The sequence below is a fragment of the Pyxicephalus adspersus genome, chromosome 1 (assembly GCF_032062135.1).
Source record: "Pyxicephalus adspersus chromosome 1, UCB_Pads_2.0, whole genome shotgun sequence".
Classification (NCBI taxonomy): domain Eukaryota; kingdom Metazoa; phylum Chordata; class Amphibia; order Anura; family Pyxicephalidae; genus Pyxicephalus; species Pyxicephalus adspersus.
Window position 1 is genome coordinate 39,755,513 of NC_092858.1, and position 19,699 is coordinate 39,775,211.

General features: G+C 37.3%; 1 protein-coding gene across 1 annotated transcript; it reads right to left on the bottom strand.

Moving 5' to 3' along the window:
- Nucleotides 1-453: 453 nt before the first annotated feature.
- Nucleotides 454-17,869, bottom strand: PIP4K2C (phosphatidylinositol-5-phosphate 4-kinase type 2 gamma; the record flags this gene model as incomplete). Its single annotated transcript, XM_072407356.1, is given in 9 exon segments — nucleotides 454-4,055; nucleotides 4,376-4,479; nucleotides 5,427-5,679; nucleotides 7,021-7,134; nucleotides 8,588-8,626; nucleotides 9,389-9,535; nucleotides 10,643-10,789; nucleotides 14,378-14,474; nucleotides 17,772-17,869. Coding segments are annotated over 9 exon segments (1,080 nt in total), but the record flags the coding sequence as incomplete, so codon positions are not given.
- Between the last annotated feature and the right edge of the window lie 1,830 nt (nucleotides 17,870-19,699).

A 19,699-nucleotide genomic window follows, 5' to 3' on the forward strand; every position in this document is an offset into this window, starting at 1 on the left:
TTTAGAGACTCTCTTCGTCTGGGTTTTAGGGGGTTCTCTTGACATGGTGACATTACACTTGTCAACAAGATAGACAATCCCAGGCACATAATATTCAAGGCAAAAAAAAAAAAAAGGGCTGGCCCCTGAATTCGGACAATCACAGCAATACTTAACAGTGGTCCTATATTTAGTTCTATATTTAGGTTGCAAACACATCTGCGGGGGTGAAGACTTTTTCTTTCGGCAATGAAGCCTTCACCTTGCATATGATTATGTCATGGTATGTATTGAAGCGAACATATACACAAAAAAACAAAAAGTCATCAGAAACAAAAGGTAGCATATGAATTGACTAATGAGACTGCAAAAAAAAAAAAAAGTGGCTTTTTGTTTAAGCTCTACAATACACACATGAGTCAGCTGACAGGGACAGTATCTACTTATTCCATCAAATACACACCAGAAACAAACTTTACTGTATAAATTATTTTTATTCTAGAGCTTCTTTTTACCAAATAACCCAACAGTACCATTCTTTTAACAGTTAAATATAAAATACTAGAACAGAATCTGACCAGAAAAAAAACATTCCAAGATTTTCTTTACCCAATGACTGCATTTAAATTACAGGGGGATGTTATTCTTTTGCAATCAGTTTTATTATTCTGAGACAAATTTTAGAATTACATGAGTCACAGAGGGGACTGGGAATGTTTAAGTGTTAAAGGATGTTATAATGGACAGTGCATACTAGCAGTGTTACCTATGCAGAGTGTTGTAATCTGTTTGTTGTAACGGATACAGTGTGATGGTCTGTCCTGTGATTTGTACCACTACACATTCCATGTTCCACGTGTTGTCACTGCAATATGGTCTGCCATTTGAACTGTGATTGCATACACACCTTTGTTTATAGCAAATTTCCTTCTTTCAACTCTATAGTCAGAAAAAAAGTCCCACATTTATAACCGTTCCTGCTATTTTCAGGAGAAAAAGGGCAAATTTTAAAATGTGAATTATGTGCTTGGCCTAATCTGGGAACCCCCTTTATTGCAGCAAATTGTATTTAAAGTGCTTTTTTTTCTTGACTTTTTCGGACAGAGCAGAAAATCTCTACTACCCATTTCAGATTTTACTGCTGTTGGGGTGCCAGTTAAGGACCCCTGACAAAGATTTACATTTTCCAATGAAAACAAGATAAACAAAAGTTGTACCTACCCAGATGTAGGCAACAACTAAAAAATACCAGAAATTCTAAACCTTCACCGATCTTATCTGAATATCTTTACAAACGTAAAATCTTTAGGAAGTGAATTAAAAAACAGATATTCAATAGATATGACCACACAAAAGCATGCAGGCCTAAATCTTCAGAGCAACACTGCAAAACTGTTGTTGTGTCCTTTAATAAAAATGCCCAAACACAATATAATGCATAGTTTACTTTTACCTAGCAGCTGGAATTAATGTATACAGTCATCATAGTTAAACAGACTGGATGCAAACAAAATCATCTAAAAATGCTTATTTGCAGAAAAAGAGTATAAGGCACTTGTCTGAAATGTCAGATAAAACATGAAGACCAGCATACAATATTTATCTTCTTCAAATCCTATTTGGACCTCTGAAAATGTTATGGGGATACAGAATACTATGAAGGAAACTATTCTTTCAGTCACCCTACAGAAAGTATTTGAATATTAATAAGAAGACAGAAATACATACTTTTTTGGCCTATATAGTAAGGTTAAAGAAGTCCAGAAAGTAAGCGTAGTACCGAGTTCTGACTTTATTACACCAGATAACCTTGCAGAATTCCTAAAAGCACACCAAAATCACAAGGTCAACTGATTCTTTTTCTCCACATTTGTTATTACAAGGGGTTGGCCATAATTGGTTTCCACCTGGTATTCTGGCATCTCCCGTTGCTGCTGGGACTGAATGAAATCCTTTCTGTGAGTTAGGTCTTCCCCGCCTGGCCCATCAATATGGCTGAAGATAAGTAAGCAAGGAAGAGGAACAACATGGCCTGGGACATGGGATAGGTCAGTGTATATTAAAATAGCTGTCAGGCATGTATATTTTATTACAGAAGGTACATTACCTGTCCATTCTGCAATAAAGGACCTGCTTGGTTGCAATTTTTTTTTTTAAATTTTAGGCATAGTTTCAGTGTGATTGGCCACGAGGCGAGTGCTTCCTGTTCAGTAGTAGCACATAATGGTTTTTCCACTCTGATCCTTTTATTCCATTCATTGTTGTACTGAAATTATAAACCTGCTGATGCCTCCGATCAGTATAAAACACCCGCAAGGCTGCAAGTAGTAAGAGACCTTGTGACATGAAAGCGTTTTTTTTGTGTGAGTGACTTGAGAATGCAGATATTCTTTTACTGATTTGTGTTACATTTGTTCTAATAACTTATCCTTACTGGCTTTAATTTTGCTAGTTGTTTAACTAAGTAATAAACGAGTTAAAAAAAACAGCATTACAAATCTGTTCCATTTAATAAAGCTAATTATACCACCCACCACAATATAAAAATAGCATAACCCTTGTACAGAGTGACCTCAAACAGCACCATCAAGGCACATTGGTTATTATGTTAATCTCCAAGGAAACCATATTTACCTACTGGAATGAAAGCAACTTTCTGAGAACTATTTCACAGGAATGTAAAAGAAACGTCATTTCTGCTTGAAATGGAAAACAGCATAAATCAGAAGAAAAAAAACCCTACATGCAGCCCATCTTAATTGTGCCAAGATGCTGGATCCACCTGATGTTTTCAACAGAAAATGGTTCAACACATTAAAAGTGAATCTATTATTTCTGTGCAGACACAACACTAACAGTTTGAGGCCTTCAACACAAACATATCTTTAAATCAGTAATGTACCAGCCATACATGACTACATTAAAGTTGCCGAAAAACTAGAACTCTAAAAGCTTGACAGCAAAGGCTCGTACAAAAATCTATTTATATTTCCTCTGGTAATTGAAAAAGCCCTATTATAGTGGTATATGTTTACATTACAGCCCCAAAATGTATTGTGATTTTTGCTTGGAAAGTGGAAATAAACTTTGCTTCCTTTCACTCCAGTGTTCTTTAGTAAATAAAAAAGAGCCACGGTCACATAAATGTGATGAGATCAGAGGGGTGTGCTTGGCCACAATATGCACAGGGCAGATCGCGCTAATGCTGGTACCTATTTATTTAGGTAGATTAAAGAAAGATATAAATACTTTGGGTATGTTGTCACTGTGCAACTGCAGTAAGAAGAAACTGGTGCTAGGAGAAGTTTTCTTCTTCCTCCAATTACACAACATATCCAAGGCTGCTGGACAGTTTGGGAAATGTCATGATTTATGAGGTCAATGCTTTCAATGGGTGAAAGTGGGAGTTTTCCTGTAGGGTCTGATCAGCAATCAAGTGGACACCTCCCTTACAAATGGAGCTAGGACAAGAATTGCCAAGTATCCAATTTGAATTTACAAACTGCAAAAAAAAAAAAAACATTTTTAAGTACTACTTTAGTGTTTTTAAGGAAGATCTGCCTTAAAGCTTGTAACATGACAAAACGTGTAAAGAAATGACCAGAATCAAAATATACGTAGCTTATATGGCTTAGGAGTTAGATTTCCATTTTGAAAATCTGACAATAGAGCCAGATACTGTTTAGAAGCTTAGTATCAAATGTAAAAAAGTATTTCTTTATATTTCTTCTTTATTTGGTCCATCAAAATTCATTTCCTCCTGTAGTAGTTTTCAAAATACTTCCGTATCCAGCTTCATGGATATTGGCCAGTTTTGTGGTTAAAGCTTTCAAACTAAAATTATGTTTGAAAAGTCACAAATCTAAAGGCAAAAAACGAATCATTGGTCTACGATCAAAACAGTAGTGTTCTGCATTTAGCCCAAATAGATTTATAATACTTCAGTCATATTATACAACTCTGAGATCTTAATCCAAAGTAACAACTCCAAAGTCTTATGCAAAAATATTTGTGACAAATTCCAGGAATCGCTTCCCATACTGGTCTGGATGAACAGTAGAAATCTCAGCTCCAGCCTAGAAAACAGAGATAACAATGGTTAGATATTTCTTTGAAATAGAATAATAATGACACTGTATACAGTAATAGCCACAAAACTGGAAATGCATGCAAAACAACCATAGAAACTTCTCCTTCCTTCTGTCCCTAAATAAACTTCTAGGCCACATTATTACATAAGAGGATTGTTTATTTACCCCGCTACTAAAATAATACCTGATGGGCTACAACTGAGTGGTCGAAGGAAAAGTAATATACACTAAAAATTAGGTTTGGCATCTAATATGTGTTAGTTTCTTTTTTAGTATAACATAACCATTATTTAATTTGCCATTACCCCATGCTTCACAGTTTTAGCTGCATGAGCTGCTTTCTTCTTTGCATCATACTGGGTTAAAATGTCAATGAGTCCCATAAAGTAGACCTCTTTCTGTGGAGCACCTGTAAAATGGAGAAATAAAAAAAAAGGATTTATTTTGATCTATTTTGTGCCTTGTCTGATATTGGACTTCTTAAACTACAGAAATATCAGCAAATAGGAATTTCCACCAGTGTTCCAACTGCGGAGTGGATAGACCGATACCAGTGTTTTATTTAGCATAATTTTGCTGGGCAAGTCACCCCCCAGTTTTCTTTTCCTATCAGCTAGCAGTAAACACATAGATGTTCAGTCTAGGAATCCGGCAGAGGTGTTTTTAAACACTTTCCATTTTAGGTCTGTGGATGCTGCATTAGGCGCATAGAAGTGCTGCTGCCTCCTGCTGCCTATAAAATGAGGAATAATGAACAGACCTATTCGGTCCAATGTCAACTGTCTTTCGCAAGTTTTTTAAGTGGTAAAACTGGTAAACTGCTCAAAGACGCTTGAAAAAAAACCTCAGATCTGAACAAGGCCTAAGTCTGGCAGCACAACTGACTGCTGCAGCGCTCATTGACAGTTTGCTACAGGTCAGACCATGAACTATTTCTTGTTCACAGCAGAGCCCTTATGTAGTGTATTTAATACTAAAGCATAAATTCTACTAAATAAAGCAGCAACATGACAATGTGGCCACAGCAGAATCACATGGATATCCTTGATAATCTGTGTGATATATATATTCCTGAATGTGTTTTGCAAACATGGCAGATGTCTACAAGTCATACCAAATAAATTTACCTTGGCCATCTAGTTTGCAGTAATGAGATGGTATTACATGCCTCCTTAAAGATGACTTACATATAAGTCCTATTACAAATAGTGTTACATGTGTCATTCTCATAACATTATGGAATAGGGAGGTACGGGGCTCAATGCCAATACATGCAGTAGTTTTATTACCTCCTAGGACACTATGTCCTATTACGGTATACACCTAATATATATGCATGAACAAAAACAGACTTACTATCAGAGCTTTTGACTGCATATACATCAATGTAAGGGTCGAACTCTCCAGGGCCCAAAGGTTTTTGGGAGTTCAGGTATCCTGCAATTCCATCCGGGGATGTCCCGTAAGAACCAACAGTGACATATTGTCCTGGACCCTCATTTTCAGCATCCTCTTCTTCCATATCTTCCTCTTCATCTTGCTCTGCTCTAGAGACATCATGAATTCCCAGCAGCAGACTATAATCCATGATTTTTAGCTGTACTAGAAACTAATAAACAAAATTATTAGATTATCACATTTCCATAAAATGGCTAGAATTTAATTTTTCTTATGCGTGAAGTTGGCCTGTCAACAATTCCTTCACCAGCATTACCTGCTGTGTGCCACCATCCCCAATAAAACCCCTATAGTTGTTAAAGGCCCACCGAGTTAACATCAGTTAACTTACCCAGTAGGGTTTTTGTAATGTGTGAGGAAACACACAAAAGCACATAGAGAACATATAAAACTCTATGCACATCATGTGCTGGCTGAAGGTTGGAACCTGGGACTTGAGCCCAAGTGCTAGCAGCTATGCCGCTGTGCCACCCAAGGTCCAATGTCCTCTACCAATTCTTTATATTTACTCTGCTAAATGACCAAGCTGTGTACAGATATCAGTCTAGTAAAGAACCAGAGTATGTTTGTTTTGAAATGTATCACATTACTTTAATATGATAATTATATTCAGCATTATGTACATGCCCAGAAAAACACAATACCATGATTATAGCTATATCTATATCTATACATATATATATCTCCAAACTTTTAAAGAAGGGAAAAGGTAAATTCACTGTGAAGATTTCTCTTCAATACATGGGGTTGAGAAGGAACAAGAAGTCATAAAAATTCGTAGAAAGCAAGGGGATTTCTATTAGACAATTGTCCCCAAAAAAATTATAACCATTGAAACATTTTTCCTCCACTCTTCTTCTAGAGATAACCTTGGGATTTCTTATTTTCTATACTGTTGAGCAGTCAGCAGGCCAAATAAAGAGGGTAAACCTCCCCTTTGGAACAAAGACAGCATCAAGCGTTTGATGAAAGGAAACTGGAAGTGTTAGAAACTAACAGAAGCAAAAAAGATTGGGGTATGTTATTATATACACATTGATAAAGCAAAGACAAACAAAGGCCATCAGAAGTAATTTCAGGCCAAATGTAAATTTTTTGAATATGTAGGCTAAAAAATAAGTGAATCTATTGACACCACTGATATGTACCTTCAAAGCAACAACATCACTCAACAAAGTCAATCTTTGGTTGATGCAAAACCCAAAAAGCTATTTTTTAGCAAAATATCTCAGACTTGCTTACAATAAGCCAGAGGTACTGTAAATGTCACTTGGTGCGGTTTTCAAACTGCACCAAAGATGACCTGGAAGGGTTCACTGCTGAATTGCACAAACCTGCAACACTAATATATGTTAGTGACTTGTCTGATCGTAAAAGCCAACAATGCTGTACAACAGACAATACACATTGCTAGTGAATTGCCAAAAATTGTACGCAACTGTTGCATTTCGGAAATTCAATACATGCATAGGCAACAAAGAATTTATGCTACCTCAACATCACGCTTCAGTTTCTCCATGAATGCCTTCTTTTGCTCTTCATCCACATACAGTTTCTGGCTCATGTTTAGGAAATCCATGTCTTTCAGAGTTGGCAACTCTTTTATCTACAGGTAAAAGAATGAAAATTAGAAAGACCTTTACATGGCAGTCATAGCAGGACAAGATTTTGTTGGGTGACTACAATTCAGCATCTGCACATTAGTTTGCAGTTGACAAAGGAAATAGCTTCAACCTGTATGGAATATCCTTAAAAAAATGCTAAAAAAAAATGTATGACCTTGTGATCAGTTCTTGAGACACAGATATATAGTCTGTTTATATGCCTACTATTTCTACTTGGACAATACAGACAGCATTATGTGTAGATGAGGACCAAACAGATTATATAATATTTATTAACCAGCTTACACTGAAACCCCTAAAAAATTATTAGGTGGGTAGGTACTGTGTGGAAATAAAAATCGAATAACTTAACGCTAGCCTTTCAGACTTGTAAAGGCATTTTTACTTGTCTCAGCTTGACAATAAAATGTATACTATCTTGGCAAATATTATTTTAAGTCTAGCAGCTTTATAACTATCTGCTATACCATCAAGCTGTACAGTCCCCAAAAAATTACTGATATCTGCACCAAAATCAAATATGTTGGATAAAGTCTCTGCTGTGATTACAGGTTCACATGTCATGGGGAACTGTAAAAAGAAAGAATAGTAATAAAAATAAAAACCTTTATTCTTTTAGATTATGTACAAGTTAATGCTGTGTTTTTACAGTAAATCCATAAGTTTTGCTGTTATGTGGCCAGAATAAGGATCCACCGAGAACACAAATATAAACTGTGAAGACATTAAGTGGCTTCCTAACTGCATAAGATTTTCCTACAGTAAAATGAAATAAAAAAGGATATGGAAATTATGCAATGTTGAAATTATTTATAGAAGTCCACAAGTGCTCTTTTTGTGAGCAACACTGTTAATGAATGTTGTGACAACCAAATATGGTCTCTCAGTCATCTCCGGGAACGGCTATGTGGCAAAAAAGGACAAAGCAAATACTGTTCTTGTAGAGGCTCATGAGCAACAGAATACCAACACTAAAAGTTTAGAGATAATCACAACCAAAAGCATATAGAGAACAAGTTAAGACTGGAGCTTCTCTGGTATCTGCACAGACTAAACCGTCTTATGATAAATGTAAATTATATCAGCCTGATGTGAAACTTTATCAATGCATAATAATACTTTAAAAATCTTGTTTATATGTATGGTCTGTTATCACATTACTACAACAGTATTTGTGCTTTAAATGCATGTGCATGCTTTCCATTTTTCTTTGCAATGCTACACCACAGTTGGGCTCAATTCAAATCTATAAGTCAGATAACTAAAAACAATGCACTACATGCCCGGCCCGACACTATATTCTACAATTCAACAAATGTAGAAAATGGGCGAAGAGGCTGAAAATGTTTACGCCCTCCGCTGGCTAATCTACAAACTGATATATCAAAACACAATAACAAATATATATAAGGCAAAAAGTGAAACCCAAAATACCTTTTCTTTATCACTGGCCTCTCGAGACACAAGGGAACCCTATAGAAAACAAAAACAGATGAGGTCTCAGAAAACACATACAAAGTCAAGTACACGCTATCCGAATAGTACTATCTTCTTTTGGCGTGTTCAAGTTTTGGACCTCCTTGTGGTCTTGGCATGAGCTTCACTTCATAAACCTGTAATTGGAATACTACAGGTTGACATTCAAAAATCCGGCAACCACTGGACCTGAGGAGTACCGGATTTTTTTCTGGTTATATATGCTGTATATATTTAACAGAAAATCACTACCTGTACAGTACTGTAAATGGATGCTGAATCCATAATGGGGCTATACAGAAGCAAATAAATGAGAAGGAATGAGCAGGAAAGCATGTGCAAACAAGACCCAACAGCTGATTCTGTAGTACAGCGCCATCAAAACATAAACGGCACCTCCAGAAAACAGTGTAAATTTGAAAATGCGCCACGAAATCTGAAGGAACCGGATTATCGATGGCCTGATTTTTGAATGTCAACCTGTGTACTAATATTTTTTTACCGACCCCAATTGCAGGTTTTGGTGTTCACTGCTGCCTGAAATCTAGAACAAGTCAATTATTCTGATTTATCATAAAGGCTTGAGCTCCCTCTCTCCCAAGACAAATCGGCCATGACCTTTTATCAACTTCAGTGAACCATCTTTCAATTTTTCTGGTGGTAGGCAATATCTTTGTGACCAGAAAGCATTGGACAGTTTTACTAACTATCTTTTTAACACCAATAAAACTTGTGTAAAGTAATCAATTAAGTGCTCACCTTCAGATCATACTTCTTGTGGACTGTAAGTCGGTGACTGAACATATTTCTCATTACCAGCATATAGGAGTCTTCATTGTCTACACTCAAACGATACATCCCCAGAAACTGAGGTAAAAGCGTGCCTCCATGACATTTTACAATATGCTAAAACAAAATAATGAAAGAGTCAGGACAGTTACATTCGCATAAAAATATATCAATTCAAATCCTAAAGGAACAATACACAGTACAATATTTATAAACTGATTTTTAGCTAGCTGAGACAACATATCACTTTAATATTGTGATGTAGAAGCAGCCGAGTAACATTTTGCTGATGGCAGTTTCAGTAATAATCTAAAGCTAAATATCATCATTGCAATATTCTCGCCCTGTAGTTACCAGAGAAAACATGTTGAAACTTTGGGGTTTTACATGCTGTCTTACTTCCACCTGCAGAGATAGTCACTACAAAAATGCTGAGGAGGAGGAGGTTGCTTTTAATATATGACCCTTAGTGACTAATTAATAATGACTTTTAGTAGATATATTTAAAAGTCCTATATAGCCATCCTGAATCAAGTTGCTTATGTACACAGCACACTGATTCCTTTAAGCTTGTATGTAAAAGTTAGGCTTTCACAACCTAAAAAATGTCTGTTTACCTATTTAGTTACCTATAGTAATGAAAAAATTACTTGTAATAAATAAAAGATTATTTGTCTGTGTATGACAGATCTACAGAAATGTTGTTACTGCCTGGCACTGGAATGTATGACTATCCAACTACCTTTCAATTACCACACTTTACAAACATGCAGTGTTCCCCCCAGCCCCTTTTAGCCGAGCGCATCACCCGGCAAATTTCAGTAACCACTTAGCTGTTTTTGGGTGGTTTTTGAAAACAATGGGGTGACAATACAGAGGCCACCATCCACCTACATCATCTCACGCAGCAAAAAAAAAAAAAAATTCTAGGATACTGAATAATATTTTATGGTCATCATTTAAAGTTAAAACTTTACACCAGCTAATATTCTATTCCAAATCTATTTTACCCAAAAAAATCATCTCTAAACTATGAAACAACTGATGATGTGTGGTTACGACCATAATTTCATTTGATGGGGTCACATTTTCACTGTAAAAGCCTCCTTATATTTGGCATTTAGTTTACATAATAATGAAATTCCTAAAATGTATAAAGAAGTGTGTAAGAAGCAAAATACAAATAAGATACTGTATAACCTACTATGATGAAGTTTTACGCACTTGGTGGTAATCAGACAAGATACTGTGCACATTTGCCACATCTTCACTGGATATTTCTTTAACTGCTAGGGTCTTGTCATAAGACAGAAGAAAGCGTCCGTCATGTGCTTCACTTTCGCTATAAGGTGAACTTCGTGTTAAGGAAACCTGGGAATAAATGAAAACAAATATTTACTTTTTTGTACTTTGCAAACTTACAGCATAATTAAAATTCCATCAATAAATCTGACGACTAAAATTCAGACAAAAGGCAGCACTCCAAATAATAAATTTGTTCATCTCTGGGGGAGAAATTTGAAGTTTTTTACATTGTGGCAACCAGTGCAGTATAATAAGTGACACAACCAGGATTAGCCTTTCCTGTTTGCTATGGGTGACAGTTTACATCTCTAGAATTATCGACGAGCCATTGCCAATGAAAGTCTGAATAAACTCATAAAGCGTCTTTAGTAGCACACATTCACACTGTGACTTCTAGGAATTTAAAGACATTTTTGCGTTCATTCTGATAAGCAGATTTGCTGTAATAAGAGGATTTTATAGATTCTATCCCAAGCGGAAGAAAGGCTCATGAATATGAAACTACTTAGGCCATGACTCCAGCAATGTTTAAAACTCACTTAGCACACAAATCCCTGTTAAGTACTCCATCATTCACAAGAAATGAACAATGAGAATTAGGTCACTGAAATCTCACTAAACTATATTAGGAATACACTGTAAAAATAATAAATATTCTAAAAGGAGAGCAGTCACAAAGCGTTTCTAGATCAATACACAGCAGAACCACTTCTAAGGTAACATGACAAGCATCAAGAGGATAGCGACCTTTATTGTTATTAATATTGTCACAAACAACTGGCCAGTGTATAGAAAGCATTTTAAGCACAGGCATCTATCTTAGGGAATAGGAATCTTTAAACTGCTAGTCAGCAATTCTTTTTTACATGTATACTAGTGGTCCCCAACCTTTTAGAGCTCACGGACCACTAATCTCACAGACACCAAACCGCACATGCGCGGGGAGCCGTGTGTCACTCAAGGGGGAAGAAACTTCCCTCAGAGTGAGGACATGATGACAGAACCTGCCCAATCTCCCATCCCAGCTCTGAGCCTGTCCAGAGACACAACCCTCCTTGAGCCTGCGATGCATATGGTCCTCGGCTCTGGCTGGTGCGACCCCCCCCAAGTCCTTCTCCTGAACCCGCGGTGGGGGGTGCACCAGCCAGAGCTGCAACCCACCTGTCAAATGGCGGCAGCTCACTAGTCTTGTGGGTTGGGGACCCCTGATGTATACTGTACAGCAGGCAACTGAATCCATGCTTCCTGTACAAATCATAAAAATAGGACTTTTTGTATGCACTGAAAAAGTCCTGAAGGACACTTATTGTTGAGTTACACAGCCACCTGCAAGAGGACACCTGGTACAAAACAAAATAAAATACAGTCTGGGGCAACCTCTGCCGGTAGTGCTGAAGTGCTTGGTTGCTGCATAAGCTGTGAGGAGGGAAAAAAAAAAATAGTCCAACATATATGGGAATCAGCCAGAAAATACAGGGTGGATGACCTTTCTTTCCTAATTTTTCAAAGCTTTCCCAATTTTTCAAGGCTGAGAAGTACAAAAGCAGGGCCTATAGACAACTAGCAAAAACTACAACTTAAAGCACTTTCCCAAGGTGGGTTAGTTATCCTAATGCCTGAAGCACCTTGCACCCAAAACTGGCATTTGAAAATACAGCAAAATCGACTTTGCAGAACCTTGTAAAGGTATGAGTGGATGAGCAGGTAGCTGCATGCAGATCTGTGAAAAGACGAGGAGGTACTTGGTGCTCCAAAAGAAATGACTGGAATTGGAGAAATAGTGATCATAAAAAAGAATGAAGTCTGGTAGAAGAGGCGATTGTAATCATAGTCCAGGCGTCAGAGATATCCTACAAGAATGGCAATATTCCTAATCTGCAAAACACAAATTTTCATGCCAAATAATGTACCGTGTGTGTACGATAGCTAACCCTGTGATCTTGAAATCCCTGGTCAGAGGTAAAGTCAGGGTCTGACTTCAGACATGGAGTCTTTTGTGAAATTGATAATTATCTATCAATTACCCACAAAGGTACAGTACTTGCCAGTGAATGAAAGAGTAGAGACAGAATGCAGAAAAAGAAAAAAGGTCAGATTCCTCTGCAGAAATGATTGTGGACTTGAAACAGATAGATTGATATCTTAATAAATGCCTCCTTAAGGGGATAGGGATTATTCTCCTTGCAGGTAAAACAATTATCTTCATACAGATAACTTAAAAAAAAGCAATAAAGAAAACCTGATTTTGTTAGTGGTAAAGGCAACCAGCACCTCAGTAGTAGCAGAAGGCACATCATCAATTCTATGAATCTTCTGAATAAATAAACAGCCACTACCAGCTCTCCTTCCTGAAAGATTGGAGAAGAAAGGTATATCCTCACTAACAGAGTATGAGTTAGCAAGTGTGAGAAAGCTGCTAAAGTGGCCTGAAGATGCTTTTAAAAAGCAGCAGCAGCAGCAAGGATTCCTGAAATAACACTAGATGAGAGCAGTAACAGGATTCAAGAACAAAGAAGATGTCTAAACATCAGCAAAAAGTAGGAATGGAGGCCTTTGCTGCCTAAACAATAGGAACTCTGAAACTTGTCTAAAACAGCAACACGGCACTCTCAGGAGCTCAAAAGCAAGGAGGGATTTCCCAATGCCAAATCAGACATGTTACCCAAAACAGTGCAGACCAAACCACTGAGCATTTCAGCATGAATGATAGGACTCAAGCAAGGCAAAGCTCCCTGAAAATTTTACACATTTCTGTATGCTCCTGGGCTAGCTGTGCAGCTGTCTGTTTCAGGCCAATCATCAAGATCATCAAGTGCATAGTTTTTTAAGGTATGAAAAGTGCAAAACTCAGCAGGTTTTCAGGTCTCTCCAATCAGATTTAACATTTACATTACAGTTCTGTTTAGCAGGGAAGAAAACCTTATTTTTCACTGTGTCATCTAGGCAAAACAGGTCTTCTCCTTGATTGTCGACTTCTTTACTTTATATAATGTACGTAATTTATTATTATTTTTTTTTTTTTAAGTGCAGCACCACCCCTTTAAAGTCTTGATCACCACGACGATCAAGACTGAATAGGAGCGCAGAGTCTCCGGAGATATTTAGGTCACACATCCCGGGAGGCTCTTGTCTGCTCCTTCTGCACATGCCCGAAATTGAGCATGCACACACAGAAGGGGCATTTTTTCCACTAAAGGAAATGATCATGCCGATTGTCTCTCTCTTTGCCCCCTCCCCCTTTACATCAGGCTACGTCACCCGATTTCGGAGCTGCTCAGTGTGAGATGGTGACGTAGCAAGAAGACTGAAGATGGCGGCGGCCAGCACAGAAAAATTCCTGGACAGTGCCGGACTGCATTGAGGGTTAAAAGTAATTGTGCTTTTATTTTAATTTTTTCTTTAGTTACGCTTTATGCTTGCCATTACTCAATCTTTCTACCAGCCTTTTTCTCTGTTGGCACATGAACACCACACACACACCGGGTTCTTGTGCTGCGTCTGCAGTCTAAACTCTGCTGTCAAACTCGATATTTACGCAACATGCAATAAAAGTACATTTAATAATGTGGTCAGGAATACAGATTTATTTCACATGCATTCTTTATATCTGCCTTATACTTAAGCAAGCAATTCCAATTTTGTCAAAGTTTTTACCTGGTAATCCTGGTCATCTACTCCAAACCGCTCTCTGAGATTTCGGAAAACTTGTGGGCAGTAGTCCTTAAATTTAAAGTGACTGGGTAAGTTCTCTCTGAAATAAAAACCAAACATTTCTATAAATAAAACATATTCACATACATATATACAGTTTGTGTATGCGTGTGACACACACAATGCTATTATCCCAATACAAAATTGCTGTTATTAAAATGATCCCATGGAAAAAGACAAGTGAAATAATCGAGTGGCATAAACTCACTGCATGTCCCTTTTGTTTTTATAATATCCCCTTAAGGCATTGCCCAGAGACCTCATAAAATGTCTTTGCAAATAAAAGATGGCAGAAGCAAGTATTTGTAGGCCAGAAAAGAAAAATTATTTATATGTGATATTATTCTGGGGATGCTAAATTATCACTATGAAGCTACTCTGTAGAGGCCACCAGAAAGCCAAAAGGTAACCGAGAAGATCTTAACGTTCACAACTAAACTAAAAACTCGCTCCTTAAAAGAACAAGAAGGCACTCTGCATCTGGAGGAAAAGAAGTTTAATCTCTGGATAACGAAGGGATTCTGTAAGGTCTGTAAAAATGTAGAATAGGCTCCTTCAAGGAAGTAGTTTTAGGAAGTACTATATATATATTGCTTTAAGAAAAAGCTGGATGCTTTTCTAGAAGCACAGAATATAACGACAAGAGAGACTTTTGCTCCAGGGAACATCTGATTGCCTCACAGGATCAGCAAGTAATTTTTTCCCCTGTTGGAACCAGGGTTTTAATAAAGGTTTTTTTTTGCCTTCCTCTGGACCAGCTATGTCCATAGGGTTTTTATCTGGGATGTTTATTTCCCTAGTGGTTGAACTTGATGGGCTTACCTTTTTTTCACCTATGTAACTAAAAAAATGCAAGCAGGCAGGTTCTTTATTGCACAAGGGACAGATCTAGAATGCAAACAGGCAGGCAAGTTTGTTTTTATCTCAGAATCAGTCCTTTCCTCGATTCACAACCTGGCTGCATTTTTTTTACTTGCAATATATTGTTACACTGAAAATAGAAAGCAACAAACATACTACAAATTTTTATATTTGCCAATAGAAACCAACAGGCTGGTAGCCAAATAAGATAGGAAGTGCAGTTTCCTAAATATTGGTTACTTACAATGCTGTGAATTGAATATTAAAGGGGGTAAATGCTGGGTTCACCAAAGTTTTTACGGATTCACTAAACTGGGAGAACTTTTCAGACTTTCAGTATACCAAATTAGGTTTAAGCGAAGAGCTGCACTCCAGACCCTTGACAAGTTCTTAAAAACTATATATAGAATTCACTTGCCAAGGGTTATAACAGAGGGTGAGCATTATTAGTCCAAAAACACTCAGGTTCTGTTAAGTTTCAATGAACAAACCTCACTTTTTTGGTTTCATGAAAACTTATCTGTTCTGCCTGAATACAGCATTGCTAATAAGCTTCCATCGTAAAAGCTGCAACAGCTCGGGTATGAGATCATGTCATCTGTACCGAAATGTCTGGGGCTGGTGTGTACACTTTCCAAGCACAACCTGCTCCACCCAAACTCTCTTCTTTCCTAAGACACAGATATTCTTTCACTCGAATTCAGAAAACATTTACTGATTCATGTTTCCAGCACCACCAAATTCCACAAATATTTTCACTCACATCAGACATGCCATTCCCATATTAACGTTCACTCCTATCACTGAAATTTCAGAAAATATGTTCTAAGAGAATATGAAAGCAGCACATCTGGGTTACTGCTAGAACCTAAGCCCCAAAAAGACAAAAATAGGAACAGCATTATCTGGTACATACAACATACACCAAAACTAAAAAGAATGATAGCAGACCACAACAAATCTCACTTATATACCTACAAATTCCTAAAGAAAAAAAAAAAGTGGCTGCAATCCAGAAAGCAAAACAGGATGCCATTTTTTTCAACGCAAAGCAGATTTCAGTGAGAAACCAAAATCTTCACAGAAACAAAACAAAGTGTGGTACAATAAATAAATGACATAAGAGACCCATATATTATACACAACATCTTTCCCAAACACACAACCTCTCCTCCCTATACAATGGTATATTGTGCTGTCTGACCAAACTATCTAAATATATTACATAACTAAATCCACAACTCCATCAGGAGTTATTTTTTTCAGTTTTGGATCCAGAGTGGAAAAGTTTGAGCCCCAGGCAGGTATAGATTGTTTTATACAGCCCTGACAGGCATACCTCTTGGCAGAAATCTGCAAATGTGGTTTTCACAGGAATTCACTAAAGAGCAGCAGCCATGGAACTACTGTATCATGTCAAACTTTTTTTTTTTTTTTTTTTTACCATTGAAAGAAACTTGAAAGGAGCGGTCAGACAGATAGGAAGCAAACCAAGAGAGAGCAGTGTCACTGACACCATACATAATAATAATATTATTAATAATAATAATAATAATAATAATATAATACCTACACCCAATGTTGAATATTTATAATCGTAGTTCATCCACTACTGAAAAGGCACACTTAATGATTATAAAAGCACAGCAGAAGAGACACCAAAGATTTAGCACTGGTATTTGGAACATAAACAACAATGAATCACATGAAAGCACTCAAGGACATCTCATGACAGCCTGCAGCATTTATCAAACACGAATTGTGGTCATCCAACAGCTCTGATATGGTCCTTAGAATCTGGATTCCACACATGTCTGTAACTTGGCATCAGCACAAATAGCATAATGTGCTCAGAGATAAAGAATTAATTTTAAGCTTTCAAGTGTTAAAAGGTTCCTCTTCCTCTGTGTTGTTTTAGTCAGCTGTAGAATATTGTGCATTGTTCCACCATACAGAAAAGTCATCTCTAGAAGGAACACATGTGTCATGACTTACACCACTACATACACCTTGAAAGTTTCCAGAAGTTCTTAAAATGCTTTCCAGTTGCTTAACTGTCATTAAACACTGCCATGTGTGCACACCATAAAAACCACACACACACACACACACACACCTTTGGATACAGTACAAAAAAAGTTAGATCCATTGCCTGCTTTTCCCGTCTGTGTCCCCTTGAAAAAGATTTACAGGTAAACCAAATGGGGGGGTTGCAAAATGTTACAGCGCTTACAATATCATGAGTAAAGGTTATATCTTCCTTTTTGACAACTACAAAAGTGAGATAAGATGATGATGATATAAAATTGGGCATCTACAAATAATTGTTGCTAGTTCATTCATACCTCCTAGAAGTTGTCCTTAACATTGCCTGCTATTTGGAAAATTTGTCCAGACCTATTTTCAGTATATGTGATAATTGGATATAATATTTCCAGGCATGCACAAACAAAACATCAAAGTTCCTTTATCTTACCTATTAAAAAGGTGATTTGTCACCTTAATTTTTGAATTGGCTTTAAAGTCATCTGGCAAAAGCATTACTGGAACTGGAACTTGAATGAGTTCATTGATCTAATGAGAAACAAAAAACAGTGAATACAAAAAGTTTTAAAGTAATCATTATTTCTTCAACAATTTTCAAAGCCAACCTCAGTGTTTAAAAGGGTGTTCCACTTTATAAAACCATTCTGGGTGATCAGTCATTGCCACTATGATATTTCTTTCTAAAGGTCGGATACACTGAAAATTGTATTACTGAATTTTTCAGGGAAAAAAAAATAGGCACAAAAGTGCCAAGTCCTATCAGTCAATAAAACGACTAAGACCCCAATGTAAGTTATTTGAGAAGTGTGATTATGACACCGCTGGAAGTTAATTCCCACATTTAGGGGACAGAATAAACAGTTTAGTCATGCTGACCTCTGATAGAAAGATTTTTACACCCCCATTCCCAAAAATAATTTTTTAAAAATCTACATGCATCATCATGAAAAATGACCTGTGGGAAGATCAACAAAATGCCATTTCAATTTATAAATTGCCAAAAAAATGTTTAGAGAATTGTGACGGGATGTCTAGTGTAAACAAGACATCCTATCAGATCCCTCATCATTTTATTTAAATAACCTCATAACATCAAAAACCCAGCTTGGGGAGAACAAAACAAGGCAAGTAAAAGGGTTCACAGTTGGGCCAAGGTTTCTCTTTATTCCCCAGTTTAGATTTTGGTTGGCCATGAAACAACCTATGGGCTTCAATAAGCGAAAAAGGACAAAAAGGTAGATCAGGATTTCTGAATTTCTTACACCTATTCCCCCTATCTGCATCCTTGTTTTAGGTCAGTCAATCTGCCTAGAAGCCACCAGACTATAGTTTGCATGTGAATGTCAGCAAATGGCAGCCCCTATATAGTACCAGAAAAAATTTATTTTAAAGTACATCTGTCATTATATTCAGCTAAAGGGCTAAAATGATAAAATAAATAACTTTAACTAATTGAATTGCTTGACCTTTCAAAGAAAATCATAATTGTAAATAACAGCTCAATCAAGCATAGGTAAGCCATAGTTAGCACAAATAAGCAAACGTAATAGTGGAATAAACAAAAAAACACTGCACGCAGCTTTATTATCCGGTACTCACTTGTTATCATTTCCTTGAAATAGTTAGGCTACGTACACGCGTGCAATAGTTGTCGTTGGAAAGGATATTTCACGATCCGACGACTGCACGATGTGTGAATGAGCACTGTACATACAGCACCGTTCTGCTCCATGGAGAGGGTAGATTGAAGGAGCAGCACTCCACTGTGCTCTCTTCCCTTCACGTGCTCTCTTCCCTTCACTTTCATTACGATCGTTCCTTGTTCGTGGATCTGCCAGGATGGTCATTCAGACGACGAGCACTGTACACACGCCAGATTCTCGTCTCATATCAACCCTGAGGCAATTATCGGACGAGAATCATCCGACGTGTGTGTAGCCTTACACCTTAGCAATAGATTACTTACTACAACCACATTACCTGGAGGAAAGATAGTTACAGGTTAGAGCCAGACAGACAGGAAGTGCAGCAATGTGAAGCCACTTCCTGTGTAAACACAATGATGAATGCTAGGATTCAGTGCTCTGTAGTGGGATATAGAACCCAGGAGATGATTGATTCAGATTCTCAGCTTAGTGGTGATCACAGCTGTCAATTGCAACTGATGGCTGCAGGGACCCATAGGAGCTGTCCAGTCTGGGTGTCATTTTAAAAGGGCCCAGGAGAAAAAGCTAGTATCCCAGCACATCCCACAACTAAGTTCATGTAGGCAGGGTATTTGTTGCAGAATTAACAATGAATTAACTAACCTATCCTCATTCTACTCTTCTGTGTTTGGGATCTTCAGCCATCTTGAAC